We start from the raw sequence: 19,495 nt of genomic DNA, 5'->3' as shown, positions 1-19,495 counted from the left end.
TCCCATTTGAAATACAGATGCATAGTGAATATTCCTAACTTCAGATACAGAAATGATACAGGCATACACATTGGATAATCACATTCAGTACATAATAACTTTTCCAATGATATCTTACATGAGCTATCTTGCATAAAGTATATCTCCATTATGCCATATCATAAGCATATTTCCATAAATAATATGAAATGGAATGTCACGTAGACCTGGTGCTGGATAAGGAGTTGTGGTTGTGAGGGTCTCTTCCTAGTGAGGCTCCAAGGTCAGGTGTCCATTTTAGACTTTACCATGTCTACCATCAGCCTCTGATATGGTTGACTATGAGGTGTTGTGGGACCTGGCAGAGGCAGATGGAGTCACTTCTAATTGTAAATAAGGGGGGGGGGGACCCAAAGGAACTAAAATTTGTGCTTTAGATCTGGGGTTCTCAACCTTTCCCTCCCCCCCAAATCCTATAAAAACTCCATGGCCGACCTGTGCCACAGCAACTGGTTTTCTGCCTTTTAAAGCCAGGGCCAGCGTTAGGGGGTAGCAAGCAGGGCAATTTCCCAGGGCCCCACGCCACAGGGGCCCCCACGAAGCCAACTTGCTCAGGCTTCAGCTTCAGCCCCAGGTGGTGGGGCTCAGAGCCCAGGGCTTCGGCTTTCTGGGCTTCAGTGAGTCTAATGCCAGCCCTGCTTGGTGGACCCCCTAAAACCTGCTCGCAGCCTCCCAGGGGGCCTCGGATCCCTGGTTGAAAACCACTGCTTTAAAACAACTCCATTCTTTCCTTTCTTGGAGATTCCACAGAGATGTATTGGACAGATATAAAAAGCCAGTTATAAAAAGCCAGTCAGCTGTGAACCAGCTGAGCAGCGAACAGCAGAGAGGCTAACAGAGGGAGTTTGCCTGGGAGTTCACCTGGGGAGAGCCCACTGAGGCTTTCATCTTGCACCCTTCTCTGGGTAGTTACTACAACTCCTGAGGAAGCTCGTAGAAGGAAGGTAATATGGATGGTGAGCGTTCAGCTGTTGTGACCTGCACAGGATGTGCCATGTTTGTCTTTCTTCCACAGGACAGAAGCGACTTTGTCTGGACAAAGTGCAAGCTGGTCTCCATATTGGAAGAGTAGGTTCAAGGTCTGGAGAAACAAGGATTGACCTTGTGTTGCATAAGAGAAACTGAAGATTTCCGGGACAGACCTCAGGATATGCTTCTACGGACACAACGTTCTGAAGATTCAGAGCAGGCTACGCAGCGGGGACAGAAGGACGGTGAAGAAATTTGGCAGCATGTGACCTCCAGAAGAAGAAAGGGGAGCGTCCATGTATCAGTCATGCAGATACAGGTAAGCAACCGTTTTCATGTTCTCTCCACAGATACGAATGCAGAGAGTGGACTAGATGATACATCTGAGGGAAGGGAACAGAAGGAGATTCCACCAATTGGCAGGCATGAGATGCACTGTCCTGGGGATGGGGGTTCCACGACCACCACTCCCAAGAGAAGGAGGCTGGTGGTGGTCGTCGGGGACTCTCTCCTCAGCGGGACTGAGGCATCTATCTGCCACCCCAATCGGGAAAACTGAGAAGTTTGCAGCTTGCCAGGAACTAGGATTCACGATGTGACGGACAGACTGCCGAGACTCATCAAGCCCTCGGATCACTACCCCTTCCTGCTTCTCCACGTGGGCACCAATGATACTGCCAAGAATGACCTTGAGCAGATCACTGTAGACTACGTGGCTCTGGGCAGAAGGATAAAGGAGCTTGAGGTGCAAGTGGTGTTCTCGTCCATACTCCCCATGGAAGGAAAAGGCCCGGGTAGAGACTGTCGAATTGTGGAAGTCAACGAATGGCTACGCAGGTGGTGTCGGAGAGAAGGGTTTGGATTCTTTGACCATGGGATGGTGTTCCAAGAAGGAGGAGTGCTAGGCAGAGACGGGCTCCACCTAACAAAGAGAGGGAAGAGCATCTTCGCAAGCAGGCTGGCAAACCTAGTGAGGAGGGCTTTAAACTAGGTTCACCGGGGGAAGGAGACCAAAGCCCTGAGGTAAGTGGAGAAGTGGGATACCGGGAGGAAGCACGAGCAGGAGAGCGTGAGAGGGGAGGGCTCCTGCCTCATACTGAGAAAGAGGGACGATCAGCGAATTATCTTAAGTGCCTATACACAAATGCAAGAAGCCTGGGAAACAAGCAGGGAGAACTGGAAGTCCTGGCACAGTCAAGGAATTATGATGTGATTGGAATAACAGAGACTTGGTGGGATAACTCACATGACTGGAGTACTGTCGTGGATGGATATAAACTGTTCAGGAAGGACAGACAGGGCAGAAAAGGCGGGGGAGTTGCATTGTATGTAAGAGAGCAGTATGACTGCTCAGAGCTCCGGTATGAAACTGCAGAAAAACCTGAGAGTCTCTGGATTAAGTTTAGAAGTGTGAGCAACAAGGGTGATGTCGTGGTGGGAGTCTGCTATAGACCACCGGACCAGGGGGATGAGGTGGACGAGGCTTTCTTCCGGCAACTCACGGAAGTTACTAGATCGCATGCCCTGGTTCTCATGGGAGACTTCAATCGCCCTAATATCTGCTGGGAGAGCAATACAGCGGTGCACAGGCAATACAGGAAGATTTTGGAAAGTGTAGGGGACAATTTCCTGGTGCAAGTGCTGGAGGAACCAACTAGGGGCAGAGCTCTTCTTGACCTGCTGCTCACAAACCAGAAAGAATTAGTAGGGGAAGCAAAAGTGGATGGGAACCTGGGAGGCAGTGACCATGAGATGGTCGAGTTCAGGATCCTGACACAAGGAAGAAAGGAGAGCAGCAGAATACGGACCCTGGGCTTCAGAAAAGTAGACTTTGACTCCCTCAGGGAACTGATGGGCAGGATCCCCTGGGAGAATAACATGAGGGGGAAAGGAGTCCAGGAGAGCTGGCTGTATTTTAAAGAATCCTTATTGAGGTTACAGGAACAAACCATCCTGATGTGTAGAAAGAATAGTAAATATGGCAGGTGACCAGCTTGGCTTAACAGTGAAATCGTTGCTGATCTTAAACACAAAAAAGAAGCTTACAAGAAGTGGAAGATTGGACAAATAACCAGGGAGGAGTATAAAAATATTGCTCAGGCATGCAGGAGTGAAATCAGGAAGGCCAAACCACACTTGGAGTTGCAGCTAGCAAGAGATGTTAAGAGTAACAAGAAGGGTTTCTTCAGGTACGTTAGCAACAAAAAGAAAGTCAAGGAAAGTGTGGGCCCCTTACTGAATGAGGGAGGCAACCTAGTGACAGAGGATGTGGAAAAAGCAAATGTATTCAATGCTTTTTTTGCCTCTGTCTTCACAAACAAGGTCAGCTCCCAGACTACTGCACTGGGCAGCACAGCATGGGGAGGAGGTGACCAGCCCTCTGTGGAGAAAGAAGTGGTTTGGGACTATTTAGAAAAGCTGGACGAGCACAAGTCCATGGGGCCGGATGCATTGCATCCGAGAGTGCTAAAGGAGTTGGTGGATGTGATTGCAGAGCCATTGGCCATTCTTTGAAAACTCATGGCGATCGGGGGAGGTCCCAGACAACTGGGAAAAGGCTAATGTAGTGCCCATCTTTAAAAAAGGGAAGAAGGAGGATCCGGGGAACTACAGGCCAGTCAGCTTCACCTCAGTCCCTGGAAAAATTATGGAGCAGGACCTCTAGGAGTCAATTCTGAAGCACTTAGAGGAGAGGAAAGTGATCAGGAACAGTCAGCATGGATTCACCAAGGGAAAGTCATGCCTGACTAATCTAATTGCCTTCTATGACGAGATAACTGTCTCTGTGGATGAGGGGAAAGTGGTGGACGTGTTGTTCCTTGACTTTAGCAAAGCTTTTGACACAGTTTCCCACAGTATTCTTGCCAGCAAGTTAAAGAAGTATGGGCTGGACGAATGGACTATAAGGTGGATAGAAAGCTGGCTAGATTGTTGGGCTCAACGGGTAGTGATCAATGGCTCCATGTCTAGTTGGCAGCCGGTATCAAGTGGGGTGCACCAAGGGTCGGTCCTGGGGCTGGTTTTGTTCAATATCTTCATTAATGATCTGGAGGATGGGGTGGATTGCACCCTCAGCAAGTTTGCAGATGACACTAAGCTGGGACGAGAGGTAGATATGCTGGAGGTTAGGGATAGGATACAGGGGGACCTAGACAAATTAGAGGATTGGGCCAAAAGAAATCTGATGAGGTTCAACAAGGACAAGTGCAGAATCCTGCACTTAGGGCAAAAGAATCCCATGCACCACTACAGACTAGGGACTGAATGGCTCAGCAGCAGTTCTGCAGAAAAGGACCTAGGGGTTACAGTGGATGAGAAGCTGGATATGAGTCTACAGTGTGCCCTTGTTGCCAAGATGGCCAATGGCATTTTGGGCTATATAAATAGAGGCATTGCCAGCAGATCGAGGGACGTGATCGTTCCCCTCTATTCGACATTGGTGAGGCCTCATCTGGAGTACTGTGTCCAGTTTTGGGCCCCACACTACAACAAGGATGTGAAAAAATTGGAAAGCGTCCAGCGGAGGGCAACAAAAATGATTAGGGGACTGGAACACATGAGTTATGAGGAGAGGCTGAGGGAACTGGGATCGTTTAGTCTGCGGAAGAGAAGAATGAGTGGGGATTTGATAGCTGCTTTCAACTACCTGAAAGGGGGTTCCAAAGAGGATGGATCTAGACTGTTGTCAGGGTAGCAGATGACAGAACGAGGAGTAATGGTTTCAAGTTGCAGTGGGGAAGGTTTAGGTTGGATATTACGAAAATCTTTTTCACTAGGAGGGTAGTAAAGCACTGAAATGCGTTATTTGGCTGGTGAATCTTGCCCATATGCTCAGGCTTCAGCTGACTGCTATATTTGGGGTCGGGAAGGAATTTTCCTCCAGGGCAGATTGGAAGAAGCTCTGGGGGTTTTTCGCCTTCCTCTGTAGCATGGGACACGGGTCACTTGCTGGAGGATTCTCTGCACCTTGAAGTCTTTAAACCATGATTTCAGGACTTCAATAGCTCAGACATAGGTGACACGTTTATCGCAGGAGTGGGTGGGTGAGATTCTGTGGCCTGCATTGTGCAGGAGGTCAGACTAGATGATCATAATGGTCCCTTCGGACCTTAATATCTATGAATCTATGAACCTAGGGAAGTGGTGGAATCTCCATCCTTAGAGGTTTTTAAGGCCCAGCTTGACAAAGCCCTGGCTGGGATGATTTAGTTGGGGATTGGTCCTGCTTTGAGCAGGGGGTTGTACTAGATGACCTCCTGAGGTCCCTTCCAACCCTGATATTCTATGATTCTATGATTCTATGACACATCCTCCTTAAGGGACCTGTTTATTGTACACATGAAGACCCTAGAGGTGAGAAACTGTAAGACGTAACATCTTAGCATCTTCTGCGTAATTTGGACAATACCAAAGTAGTTAGGAAGAGGAATAAATCTGGAGGAACTGGAGATGGTTGTTACAGTTCTCTAGGCTGAAAGGCTAGCCTATATCCACTCTTTTCTTAATGGTTTATAATCTTGAGTTCTTATCCTTCCAAGCCGAAAACGGAGGCCTATATGCCTTTATCATCTGTGGCTGGATATTTATTTTAAGCACTGATCAGAAAAAAAGGATGCATTGAAAGCCCTTTGTGTTCACTCTAGCAGAAGTCTACAACTCATTAAGACTTTATCTTAAATGCTCATAGACTCATAGACTTTAAGGTCAGAAGGGATCATCGTGATCATCTAGCTAGTCTGACCTCCTGCACGTTGCAGGCCACAAAACCTCACCCACCCATCCCTGTAATAGATCCCTAACCTCTGGCTGAGTTACTGAAGTCCTCACATCATGATTTAAAGAGAATCCACCATTTACACTATTTAAACCTGCAAGTGACCCATGCCCGTGCTGCAGAGGAAGGCGAAAAACCCCCAGGGAGGGGCTCTGCCAATCTGACCCAGGGGAAAATTCCTTCCTGACCCCAAATATGGCAATCAGTTAGACACTGAGCATGTGGGCAAGACCTGCCAGGCAGACACCTGGGAAAGAATTCTCTGCAGTAATTCAGAACCCTCCCCATCTAGTGTCCCATCACCAGCCATTGGAGATATTTGCTCCTAGCAGTCGCATACTGGCTACATCATGTTATTGTAGATAGTCCCATCATACCATCCCCTCCATAAACGTAGCAAGCTCCATCTTGAAGCCAGTTAGCTAAAACATAAAGCACTCCCCCCACTCCCATATAAAGGAAACATTTAGCAACAGAAATTGCTGCTAAAATCCTGTTTATTATAATGCCAAGATGACCTTAATTTCTCCCCTTATGATAACATCTCATTGGCAATCCTTTCATTTAGAATGTTCGCAAATCTCTTCCCTCAGACTCTTTCAGTGAAGCAATGCAGAGAAGACAGTCTCCATCCATCACGGAAAGTACCGCTTGCAAATTCAAGGTGCAGCATGAGAATCTTTTTTTCCCAGGTGTGAAAAGTCTTTGGTGCTGGTTCAGGATAAACTCTTTTCTTCTGATGAAGAATGGTATTTTTCGCAATGTTTGATGATCCCATTGTGTCAGGATGCTGCATGACCCTCTCTCATTCATAATCATGGAGATTCCACTTTTGATTCCATCTCTGCTCTAGCTCAGCTTCCTGCATGAAGAATTGCTGTACACAGGGCTGGTCCCTCAGCAAAGGGCAAAGTGCAGCTTTTCTGGTCATCTTGAAGGCAATGATAGATCTTTAATCAGGCAGGCATTAGGGTCTCTCAGGCTGGTGTTTGCTCCTCTCCCTTCTCCCTTCTTGCTCTTTCTCTTACCCCTGCCATGGTGTAGGGCCTTAGGGCGAAAGGAAAGGGAATGTTTCTCTAACGAGACTTGCTGTGGATGGAAGTGATGGAATAATTGGCAACATTCCCCTTCATCACCTTCTCCAGAGCGGCTTGCACCTCTGAGGTGCCGATGAAAGACCCGCGTCTCTTCTTTCTCCTGCGGTCAGCCTCCGTGAATACTCCGCTGTAGAGACTGCACATGGAGGAGTTCATCAGTCCCTTGGCTTTGGCCGACATGCGCCGATTTCCCCGCTGCAGCCGACCCATCATCTCAGAGATATACAAAGCAGAAAAACGCCTCTTCCCCCTGCTTTTCCTCAATCGCTTCAACACCGGCTTCCACCCGCCTTGCTGGGGCTGGGACGTTTTCCACTTGGGCTGTGGCTTCTGAAGCATCATCTGCTGGGTCTTCTGCCTTCTCCGGATCTGGGCCTTCTTCTTTCTTGTCTGGGCAGCAGCCATTGCTCTCCACCCTGGTCTCTCCAGCTCAGTTCTCAGCCTGCAGTGGCTTCGCATTAACTGTACTCCTATATAGTGACAGGCATTCAAATGAGGCACTGACCCTGTGCCCAGTGATTGGCTGGTTAGGACAATGGCCTTGTTAGCCACACTGTAATGGTGATCCTCGTAATGAGGGATTCGAATTCACTCCTTCTCATATGAAAATGAAGGAAATTGTAGCATTCCACGTGCTCACCGGCTTTTGGTAGGATGAGTAGGGCAATTAAGTTGCTATGGCAATTTTTGTGGAGTATATTAGGGGCAAGCTGCCAATTAGCTGATTGTTTAATAGAATTTATTATTTTAATATTTACAGTAGAACCTCAGAGTTACAAACCCCAGAGTGACGAACTGACCAGTCAACCACACACCTCATTTGGAGGTGGAAGTACACAATCAGGCAACAGAGATGAAAAAAGCCCAAATACTATACAGTGCAATACTGAGTTAAATGTAAACTACTAAAAAAATACAGGGAAAGCAGCATTTTTATTCTGCATAGTAAAGTTTCAAAGCTGCATTAAGTCAATGTTCAGTTGTGAACTTTTGGGGGGAAAAAACCGTAACTTTTTGTTCAGCGTTTCGAACATTTCAGAGTTTCGAACAACCTCCATTTCTGAGGTGTTCATAACTCTGAGGTTCTACTGTAAATGTTATTATTTTACTACCACCAATAAGTATCATTACATTTTTTCTTTATTCATTTTTATCATGGAATTATTTTTATGAGCTATTGCTGTGTATTTATTGAGCCAGGATCTCCACTGACATAAATTGACACATGCAGCGTTGCTGTCGCCAGGTTGGTCCCAGGATATTAGAAAGATGAGGTGGGTGAGGTAATAACTTTTATTGGACCAACTTCTGTTGGTGAGAGAGATAAGTTTTCACAGAGATCTTCTTCAGGTCTGGGAAACAACTCATGGCATGTCTACATGTACAGCATTGCTGCGATTGTAGCATTTTACTACTATGCCAACAGGAGAGCTTCTCCCACCGGCATAGTTAACCCACCTCTGCAAGAGACAATAGCTATTTCAATGGGAGACGCTCTCCTGTTGACATAGTGCTGTCAACACCAAGGTTTAGATCGGTATAACTACATCGCTCATTGGTTTGGATTTTTCAAACTCTTGAGCAATGTAGTTATACCGATGAAAGCTTGTAGTGTAGATCTGGGGTTAGAATGTCACTGCTAAATTCAAGTAGAAAGAGATTGTTTAGCATAAGTAATTAACACATTTCAAGGGACCATTCAAGGTGAAGTGGCCCGTTAACACCCCTCCAGTCAAAGGCCAGGTGTACGCTACACTTTCTTCGGTATACTTCGCTCAGGGGTGTGAAAAATCCACACCCCTCAGTGACGTAGTTTTACCGACCTTAGCCACCCCATGTAGACAGTGCTAAGTCAGTGTGATTTTTCACATGCGTGAGTGACATAGTTATACCACTATAGGTCTCTAGTGTAGACTTGGCCTTAGTTTCCCAGACGTGAAGAAGAGCTCTCTGTAAGCTCAAAAACTTGTCTCTCTCCCCAACAGAAGTTGGTCCAATAAAAGATATTACCTCCCACCGCCTTGTCTCTATAAATTGACACAGCTCCATTGATTTCATCAGAACTACACTTCCACCCACTGAGAACCTGGCCTATTATAGGTAGTACATATTTTCTTCATTGGTGCCACTGGCTTTAAAAAATCCCTAAGGGACTGTGCCAGGTCTTCAGGGTTTTTATTACTTATGCCCTGTTCTTTTATGAAAGAGTACCAAGTAAGCCACCGAAAGCCCCCAAGATCTTGCAGTGGAAGACACTAATTTTGCACTGAGCTCCACTTCTGCAGGCCCTGGCAACATGCAGAGTCATCGGGGATCTGCATGGGCACGGAAGCCTCTCTGCAGAGAGCTCCTTACAAGCTCAGGGCCCACAATTTTGGCGAGACACAATGGTTAGGGGTGGCAAAATATTAAGGAAGACACAGGGTTGAGGATTGTAAATTTATTTCTGATGTCCCAACTGAACCCATCAAAGCTCTCTGTGAAAATGCATATATGCATAATGTAATCCCCCCAAAATACATAACAAGTGAGCAAGTCACACCCTCAGAAAAGCCCCACCTCTGGTTTAAAGCTAACTAAAACCCGGATCCTCAAAGATATTTAGAAGCCTAACTTGTGGGAGTTAAGCACCTAAATACCTTTGAAGATTTGGGCCTAAATTAGAATGGCCAGGTGTCCAGTTTTCTACCTGAAAGTCTGGTTGAAAAGGGGACCTGATGGTGTCTGGTCATATCTACCCACTGGACACCCAAAGTCCAGTTACTGCAGAGGTGGGAGGCATCGAGTCATCATCCACACCAGCCCCTACTCAGCCACGGCCACCTGCATCAGGCGGCTGCAGCTCCCAGGCCCGGCTCTACAGGTGAGTCCCTCCCGACCCATCCAGGGAGGGGGTGAGAGGGGAAAAGTAGTGAGAGATGGAGGGAGGGGGAAAGAGAAGCGAATGGGGGCAGGGCCTCAGGGGGAAAGGGCAGGGCAGGAGTGGAGCCTCGGGGGAAGGGGTGGAGCAGGGTGGGTCCTCAGGGGGAAGAGGCAGGGCTCGGGTAGTTCGAGCACTCCTGCTGGAGTGTCTGGTTTTTAAATATTACAAAGTTGGTAACCCAAGCCTAAACTCCTAGCATTCCTCCTGAGGAAATAGCTGGAGACCAAACCATTTTCCTTCCAACACACTGTGAGATGATTTTTGCTGCTAGCATTTCTTCTTTGTGCTTCACTAGCACCTCAAAACCCTCACCGAGATTGTGCAGGACATTGCACACGTCCACAGGAAAAGAACATCTCTGCCTCAGAGAGCTTCCATCTAAGTGGACAAGGCAATGACAATCTTCATTTTACAGATGAGAAAGAGGAAGCACAGAAAGACAAAGGGCCAGGTTTTCAGAGCTGTTCGGGCATATCACGATGAAGATAGGTGCACAATAGGATTTTGAAAAAGCACCTAGGCCATTTAGGCTCCTAACTCATATTGAAATCAGGCCCCTGACCTGCTTAGGTGCTTTTGAACTTGCCTGTCTGCATCTTTAGGCACCTAAGTACCTTTGTAAGTCTGGCCTGCTAATGTGTCTGGCTTTAGTCCTAGGAATGGCCGACGACCTGCAGTGAGGTCTTTGGCTCATGATCTCCTCCTGGAGATGCACAGAGGTCAAGTGTCCCTACCCACTTCATTCAGTCTCTCAGCAGCGTTTCGTATGGATGACCAGGCATCACTAGAACTGTTCCATGAGACATGGCAGCAGCAATGGGAACTGAATGACAACGGCTCCATTCTTTACCCTCTGGTAGGTCTCACAGGATTGCAACTAACTCATCCCTTTCATGGTCTCCAGCATGGATCCATGTTCTGACCCCTCTTATTTAATGAGTCTATGAAGACAGAAGAGGAAATTGGGAGATGTTTGGGGTTGAACAAACTGCCAGAATGCGAGAGATACTCAACTCTTCTTCCCACACTTTGTCTGATTAATTTAAAATCTGGGTATTTTATTAGTCCCTTAATAAACCCTCAATTCCCAGGGGAAAGTGGTGGCCTAAATGGATTAACATTTTAGCTAGGTATCAGAAGGGTAGCTGTGTTAGTCTGGATCTGTAAAAGCGGCAAAGAGTCCTGTGGCACCTTATAGACTAACAGACATATTGGAGCATAAGCTTTTGTGAGTGAATACCCACTTCGTCAGATGCAGGTTAATTCTGTGGCAAAGAGAAAGGCCTTAAAGCAGTTAATAAAATTGTTCCTTGTTTCAACACAAGAAAATCCCACAATTCTTAGTCATTAGTTGTATATTAAATTGGGAAGCACAGTCTATCCCATCCTTACTCCTTAAGATAGAGGAAACCCATGACACCAAAAAGTGCTGCTAAAATCCTGTTTTATTATAACGCCAAGATGATTATTTCATTTCCCTTAGGACAGCGCCTCTCATACAGTCCTTTCAGTTCAACTGATGCCAGCTCTTTCTAGCCAGTCTCTCATTTACAGTGATGGAAAGTGTCTGGTTCATTAAATCCACAGCCAGTGTGTTGGTTTCTATTTTTCCAGTGATGGAAATTGACTCACTGGCTCAGTCCCAGAGATAAGAGTCTCCTCTTCCAAACTGTGATGGTCTCACTGAATCAGGCTGCAGTGGAATGGTCTATCAGGCTCTGGTATGGAAAGTTTCGCACTGATTCAGTCTCTCATAGTCTCTCGTGAAGAATTGCTGGGGGAGAGGTTGGTCCCTCTGGCAGAATGCAGGTTTTTTGGGGTTTTTCTGGCATGTCTAAAGCAACATCAGTTCTTTAATCAGGAGGGTGCTGAGGTGTCTCAGGCTGGTGTTTGCTCCTCTCCCTTCTCCCCTCTTGTTCTTTCTCTGATCCCAGCCAGGAGGCACCCCAGGGAGAGGGGGAGGGATGTTGCTCTAGTGAGACCTCTTCGAGACTGGGGTGGCCGAGCGCCTGACCCGTTTCCTCGGCATCACCTGCTGCAGGGCGGCTTGCATCTGCGAAGGGCCGATCATGGGGCGACGGCTCTGCTTCCTCAGCTGCTCAGCTTGTGTGGACACCTTTTTATAGATGTTGTTGATGAAGGAGATCATCAGCCCTTTGGCCTTGTTTGACAAGCGCCTGGTGTCCCGTTGCAACCGCCTCAGCATCTTGGTGTTGTACGAGGCGGGGGAGGGCTTCTTCCCACGGGGGCTCTTCCCACACTTCCCCACTGGCTTCCGCCTGGCCTGCCTCCTTTGCTTGTCATGGGACTTCCTCTGCTTGGCCTGGGACTTCCTCCCATAGTGCTGTCTCCCACAAGTCTGGGCCTTTTTCCTCCCTCTCTGGGCAGCAGCCATTGCTCTGCTCTGCTTTCACTTAGCTCAGCTCAGCCCCTTGGCCTGGAAATGCCGCTGACCTCCCTCCTGCTGTACTCATATACAGTGACAGACATTCAAATGAGGGGCCGACCCTGAGCCCAGTGATTGGCTGGCAGGAACCATGCCCCCAGCTGGTCACAATGGGATGATATCAGTACAGACCTATGCATTTCATAATGGGCAACCCTGGGCCATTTCCTCCCTTATGGAAATGAAAGGGATGGTAATATGCCTCATGCTGATTGGGCAGTGGCAGGCTGGTTAGGACAATTAGATTGCTTTATTATTAATTATATTTATTAATTATTAATTTTTATTATTTTATTATTTCATAATAGATTCCAGCTATGTTTTAGCTGATTGTTATTTACAACTGGTTCATTCTTATTTGGCTGTTCTTATTTTAGTCCATTTATAATCATTATTTTTATGTATATGGTTTATCAAGCTTTTTCCCTTTGGTTCTAGGTCCATTACAAACTGTTCCTAGGAGACTGCACCCCCTTTTCAGGCTTCACATTATTATTCCCTTATTATTCACTTTTATAAAAGTGTTGTGACATACCTTGGGGGAGCGGCTTGTAACCCCCATATTCCTCTCCTGTATACAATTGTGATATTGCATATAAAGCATGCCATGTGAGGTATCAGGGAAAAGGTTATGATCTGCAGAAAGTCATTTCTCTATCCATACATGTATATCATTAATGTCTATAAAGTTATGAGAATTGTATTGTATGGTTGTCAGTAAAACAAGTTGTAAGTTGGGGAATCAGCCAGATATTAGCTCCCCAGAGGCAACAGCAAGGAAAGTAACCAACACCCAGGCAGCGTGTCAAACAACCCATCACCAGCAAAGGAGGTACAATGCAATGACTCACCTGCATGAAGCCACAACAGAGGAATTGCTCAAACTTGCCTGGAGACTCAGGGTCAGTCTACACTGGCAACGTTAAAGCGCTGCCACGGCAGCACTTTAATGTGGCTTGTGTAGTCATGGCAGAGCGCTGGGAGAGAGCTCTCCCAGCGCTCTAAAAATCCCACCTCCACGAGGGGCGTAGCTCCCAGCGCTGGAAGCGTGGCTTTTTTTTCACACCCCTGAGCGAGAAAGTTGCAATGCTGTAAAGTGCCAGTGTAGACAAGCCCTCAGTAATGCCCTCAGACATGTCTAGACTTGTGTGTTCCCCAAGCACATGGGACTGAGGGTATAAAACAGAGCACAGCAGGCCCATGCTTTACCTTTCTCCTGCCCCCATCTATGCTGCAAGCAACAAGGACACTGAAGACTTGAGACTCCAACAAAGGAGACTGGCCCAGATTTCAAGGGTGAATTCTGTATACTAAGCACTGCAATATCCAATGGGGTGAGAAAAACTGCTTAATCTAGTTGTTGCCCAATCTAATAAGGTTGAGAGTTTAGACTGAGTGCTTATATTTTATTTCTTTTGGTAACTAACTCTGACCTTTTGCCTCTCATTTATAATCACTTAAAATCTATCTTTTGTAGTCAGTAAATTTGTTTAACTGTTTATCTTTACCAGTGAGTTTGCCTGAAGTGTGTGGCAAATCTGCTCAGGTTTGCAAAGGCTAGTGTATGTCCACTTTTCATTGATGAAGTGGTGAACCAATTAATAAATTTTCACTGCTCGTCTTGAGCAGTGCAGATGGTATATTCCTGAGGTACAGTGCAGGGAGCTGGGGGGATTCGGCCAGAGCCTTTCTCTGTGTGATTCATGCAATCTATTGGGGGTCGGGGCTGCCACATGCTGTTGTGCTGAGTGATAATAGCACCTGGAGGGGTTGGCTGCTGGTCACTAGCAAGGCACTGTGAGAGACAGCCCAGGCTGGAGAGAGTTAAGGGGGCATGGTGGTCCCACAGTCCCAGGCTGCACCCCAGGGATCCCATCACAAGCAATTCTAAGCAATTCACAGCAATGTGTGCGCTATGTTTGTCACCCATGTTCAAATAAGATGCATTCAAAGTGGAGCAGATGCAAAGAAGAGCTACCTGGATGATCAAGGGAAATCTTATGAGAATAAACTAAATGAGCATGGCTTGTTTAGCCTACCAAACCGAAGCCTGAGAGAGGGTCTGATTGCTCTCTCTAAATACACCGGGGGGGGGGGGACACCAGGGAGGGAGAAGAGCTATCCAAGCTAAAGAACAATCTTGGCAGAAGAACAAATGGGAATAAACAAGCTATGAATAAATTTAGTCTGGAACTTAGAGGGTGTCTAACCATCAGATGAGCCAGGTTCCAGAACATCATCTTAGTAGGGGTATTGAGGGCAAACAACCTAAAAATGGAGCTTGATAAATTTATGAATGGGATTATATAATGGGGTGGCAGGAGACTGGACTTGATGACCCTTCCTGGCCTACGTGCCTAAGACATGGAAAGCTTTTGTCCTTGTCCCAGCGGTTTTATAATCTAAGGCCCCAGATCCACAATGAGCTCCATGTACACAGTCGCCATGCACCAGCTTTGTAGTCAGTAGCTCACACCAGGTTCCCTACAGGATCAAGGTCAGCATATCTACTGCCACTAGTTCCAAACTTCCTGTCCTAGAGGAACCGGCAAGTCTTTCACCCCAGCCTGGAGACACTTCACCTGGCAGTGTTGAGGATAGTAGGAAGGATGCAGTCTCCAAGTTTGCCCCCTTGTGGCATAGTGCATCTCTGCAGTCCCCTGCCTCTGTTTCTCTTCTGGTTCCTGGGAATAATCCACTCACAGCCAAAAGTCTTTAAAAACCATATTCCACTTCTCTTGGGGTCTGATTTATTTTGCATAGTCCAGCTCCCAAAAGAGCCCCCTTTTTATCCATCCCTAGATCCAGGGTCTCCACAGCCCTCCTTCTGGGATTGTGTCCGGCAGAGCCACCTGCCCAGTCATCTGACCACTGCCTTTTTCCTGCTCAGGTGGATTTAATAACCCCAAATACCTGTCTGGGATGGCTGAAAAAAGGGTACTTTGCCCCATCCACTCTACGAGGGCCCTTATAGGAACAATAGCCGGGGTTTGCCTATACCTTCCCCTTCCCAGACAATAACTATTCCTCAGGACCATCTACCTCATGGCCACAGTCCATTTTGTTTTTTCCACACACATGGAACAAGGTAACTGGCCTCTTGAGCTAGCACTTCTGGCCTTAAAGGGCCAGTGCCCCTTACCAGGCTAAATTGCTGAGCATCAAAGGTGAAACTGCTCCTTTTCAGAGAGGGTGTGATCTATGTGCAGAAAACAATTTACAGTGAAATGTTACCTTCCAAAGTGGAAAAGGTTTTCTCCCTGGAGCAAAATGAAAACAAGCAAGGATCCCAATGACCTTGGAGGCTCTGCTTTATGTGAAGGCCCAAGGGCTATCTATTAATCCACTGAAGGTTCATCATGCAAGTCTCTCAGCTCCCCACCAGCCTGCCCAGGGAAGAAATATATTCTCCCATCCTGATTCCAATTCCAAAGCAGCATAGCTATCACCCTTCCTCCCCCATCCTGAGACTGGAATTTAGTTTTCAGATGGCTGATGGGGCCTCCCTGGAGAGACATCCCTAGAAAACATTTTTTTTTTAATTGGCATTCTTCATTGCAATAAGATCAGAAATGAAGGGAGAACTAATGAGCCACAAGCCCTGATGGATGATCCTCCATATATTATATCCACAAGGACAAAATGGTGCTCAGACCTCCGCTAGCTTTCTGCCCAGTGTAGTTTCCCCAGTATAGATCTGTCTGTGTTCTTCCCTGGACTCCATCACCACCCAGGGGAAGTGCATCTCCCTATGTCAGAGAGCTCTTTATAACTCCTGGGGAAAGATGCCGAGGAGAACCAAGCTGTCCATACAGAGGCTGTATAAATTACATCTGAGCAAATAATGGATTTGCTGGTTCCTCACAATTCTGAAATATTGGGGAAAAAATCATTTTGAGGAGAACAGAAAATGAATTTTTAGTTTGACTTTTTGGTGAATTGGAAAGTTGGGGTGTAACGCTGTATGGAATATGGGAGACACTTTATAATATTGTTAATAACAATATTATAAAATTGCAAGGAATCTGACCAGATATGCTGTGTAAGGTATCTGTAAGATATCTGTGAAAATGCTATGATTTGCCCTGTATGATAATCTTGTTTATATGTTTGATTCCCCTTAGTATTGTGAGTTATAGATCTGTAGGGTATATCTGTATTTCCAAACTTGTGCTGTGTATCTGGATGACACCCCCAGACAGATTGGCATCAGCACTTTTTGAAGAGTGTTGGGGACAACTTCCTGGTGCAATTACTGCAGGAACCAACCAAGGGCCATTCTCCTCTTGACCTGCTGCTTACAAACGGGGAAGAATTGGTAGGGGAACTAGAAGTGGGTGGCAACCTGGGCAGCAAAGACTCTGAGATGGTTGAGTTCAGGATCCTCACAAAAGGAAGAAAGGAGAGCAGCAAAATACAGACCCTGGACTTCAGAAAAGCAGACTTTGACTCCCTTAGGGAACTGGTGGGCAGGATCCCCTGTGAGGCTAATATGAGGGGGAAAGGAAGCCAGGAAATCTAGCTGTATTTTAAAGAAGTCTTATTGAGGGCACAGGAACAAACCATCCCAATGTGCAGAAAAAATAGCAAATATGGCAAGCGACCAGCTTGGCTTAACAGTGAAATCTTTGGTGAGCTTAAACACAAAAAGGAAGCTTACAAGAAAAGGAAACTTGGACAGATGTCTAGGAAGGAGTATAAAAATATTGCTGGAGTATGCAGGGGTGTAGTCAGGAAGGCCAAAATACAACTGGAGTTGCAGCAAGCAAAGGATGTGAAGGGTAACAAGAAGGGTTTCTACAGGTATGTTAACAACAAGAAAAAGGTCAGAGAAAGTGTGGAACCCTTAATGAATGGGGGAGGCAACCTAGTGACAGATGATGTGGAAAAAGCTGAAGTACTCAATGCTTTTTTTACCTTGGTCTTCACAGGTCAGCTCCCACACTGCTGTCCTGGGCAACACAGTATGGGGAGGAGATGAGCAGCCCACAGTGGTGAAAGAACAGGTTAAGGACTATTTAGAAAAGCTGAACACGCACAAATCCATGAGTCCAGATCTAATGCATCCAAGGGTGCTGAGGGCGTTGGCTGATGTGATTGCAGAGCCAATGGCCATTACCTTTGAAAACTCGTGGCGATCGAGGGAGGTCCCAGACGATTGGAAAAAGGCAAATATAGTGCCCATCTTTAAAAATAGGAAGAAGAAGAAGAACCCAGGAAACTACAGACTGGTCAGCTTCCCCTCAGTCCCTGGAAAAATCATGGAGCTGATCCACAAGGAAACCATTTTGAAGCACTTGGAGGAGATGATGGTGATCAGGAACAGTCAACGTGTATTCACCAAGGGCAAGTCATGCTTGACCAACCTGATTGCTTTCTATGATGAGATAATTGGCTCTGTGGATATGGGGAAAGCAGTGGGCGTGATATATCTTGACTTTAGCAAAGCTTTTGATACGGTCTCCCACAGTATTCTTGCCAGCAAGTTAAAAAAGTATGGATTGGATGAATGGACGATAAGGTGCATAGAAAGCTGGCTAGATTGTTAGGGTCAATGGGTAGTGATCAACGGCTTGATGTCTAGTTGGCAGCCGGTATCAAGCGGAGTGCCCCAGGGGTCGGTGCTGGGGCCGTTTTTGTTCAATATTTTTATTAATGATCTGGAGGATGGGGTGGATTGCACCCTCAGCAAGTTCACAGATGACACTAAGCTGGGGGGAGAGGTAGATACGCTGGAGGGTAGGGATAGGGTCCCGAGTGACCTAGCCAAATTGGAGGAATGGGCCAAAAAAAAATCTGATGAGTTTCAACAAGGATAAGTACAGAGTCTAGCACTTAGGAAGGAAGAATCCCATGCACCGCTACAGGCTGGAGACCGACTGGCTAAGCAGCAGTTCTGCAGGAAAGGACCTGGGGCTTACAGTAGATGAGAAGTTGGATATGAGTCAGCAGTTTGCTCTTGTTGCCAAGAAGGCCAACGGCATATTGAGCTGCATTAGTAGGAGCACTGCCAGCAGATCGAGGGAAGTGATTATTCCCCTCTATTCAGCACTGGTGAGGCCACATCTGGAGTATTGTGTCCAGTTTTGGGGCCCCCACTACAGAAGGGATGTGGACAAATTGGAGAGAGTCCAGCAGAAGGCAATGAAAATGATTAGGGGACTGAGGCCCATGACTTTCAAGGAAAGGCTGAGGGAACTGTGCTTGTTTAGTCTGCAGAAGAGAAGAGTGGGGAGGGATTTGATAGCAACCTTCAACTATCTGAAGGGGGGTTCCAAAGAAGATGGAACTCGGCTGTTCTCAGTGGTGGCAGATGACAGAACAAGGAGTAATGGTCTCAAGTTGCAGTGGGGGAGGTCCAGTTTGGTTATTAGGAAACACTATTTCACTAGGAGGGTGGTGAAGCACTGGAAGGGGTTATCTAGGGAGGTGGTGGAATCTCCATCCTTAGAGGTTTTTAAGGCCCAGCTTGACAAAGCCCTGGCTGGGATGATTTAGTTGGTGTTGGTCCTGTTTTGGGCAGGGGGTTGGCCTAGATGACCTCCTGAGGTCTCTTCCAACCCTAATCGGGTGGAGTTGGGGCAGGGCCCGGGGCGGGGGGGCACAATCAAATACCCCCCTCCTCCCTGGTGGAGTGTCCTCTTTTTTGAATGTTCAAATATGGTAACCGTAATCCAGGCGGACTTTCAAGCCAGCAACTCACCAATACTGCTAAGAACCTGATATATGGACTTTGAAGTCTCTGTATGTATCTGATTGCTTGACCATTTAACAACTTTCTTCTTGTTCTTTCTTTTTTCCTTATAATAAACCTTTAGTTTTAGATACTAAAGGATTGGCTGGCAGCGTGGTATTTTGGGTGAGATCCAAACTAATATTGGCTGGTAATGTGGCTGACCCTTGGGGGTCAGAAGAATATTTCGTGTAGTGAGCAGAGTTTTTAAATAACTTCTCACTGTACTGTACCTAGGTGCTGATTGGGAGCCAGAGAACTGGAACGCAATAAAGGTGGCTATGTGATTTCTTTTTCAGCTTCTAGTGTGGGGGACCAGGAGCACAATTTGTGACTGGTCAGTGAGTTTAACTTCAGTGTTAACCACCAGTTTTGGGAGTATCTGCTCTCCCTTTTGCAGCCTGCCCTGACCTTGGCATTTTCAGTGCGGGCTGCTGCCCCAGGCATCCCAAGTCACACAGGGAAAAACACTGTTTCAGATCAAAGGAAATGCTTTGTTTGACTCATAGCAAAA

The 19,495-nt window shown here is 46.7% G+C and overlaps 1 protein-coding gene across 1 annotated transcript; it reads right to left on the bottom strand.

The window, feature by feature from the left end:
• Positions 1-6,858: 6,858 nt before the first annotated feature.
• LOC142069221 (H2B.U histone 2-like) lies at positions 6,859-7,284 on the bottom strand. The gene has a single exon (XM_075119730.1). The coding sequence runs from the start codon at positions 7,282-7,284 to the stop codon at positions 6,859-6,861; it is 426 nt and encodes a 141-aa protein (XP_074975831.1).
• Between the last annotated feature and the right edge of the window lie 12,211 nt (positions 7,285-19,495).

This window comes from Caretta caretta, chromosome 14, assembly GCF_965140235.1.
Source record: "Caretta caretta isolate rCarCar2 chromosome 14, rCarCar1.hap1, whole genome shotgun sequence".
Lineage (NCBI taxonomy): Eukaryota > Metazoa > Chordata > Testudines > Cheloniidae > Caretta > Caretta caretta.
The sequence above is the reverse complement of the archived record's forward strand: the minus strand, read 5'-3'. Positions and strand labels throughout refer to the sequence as shown.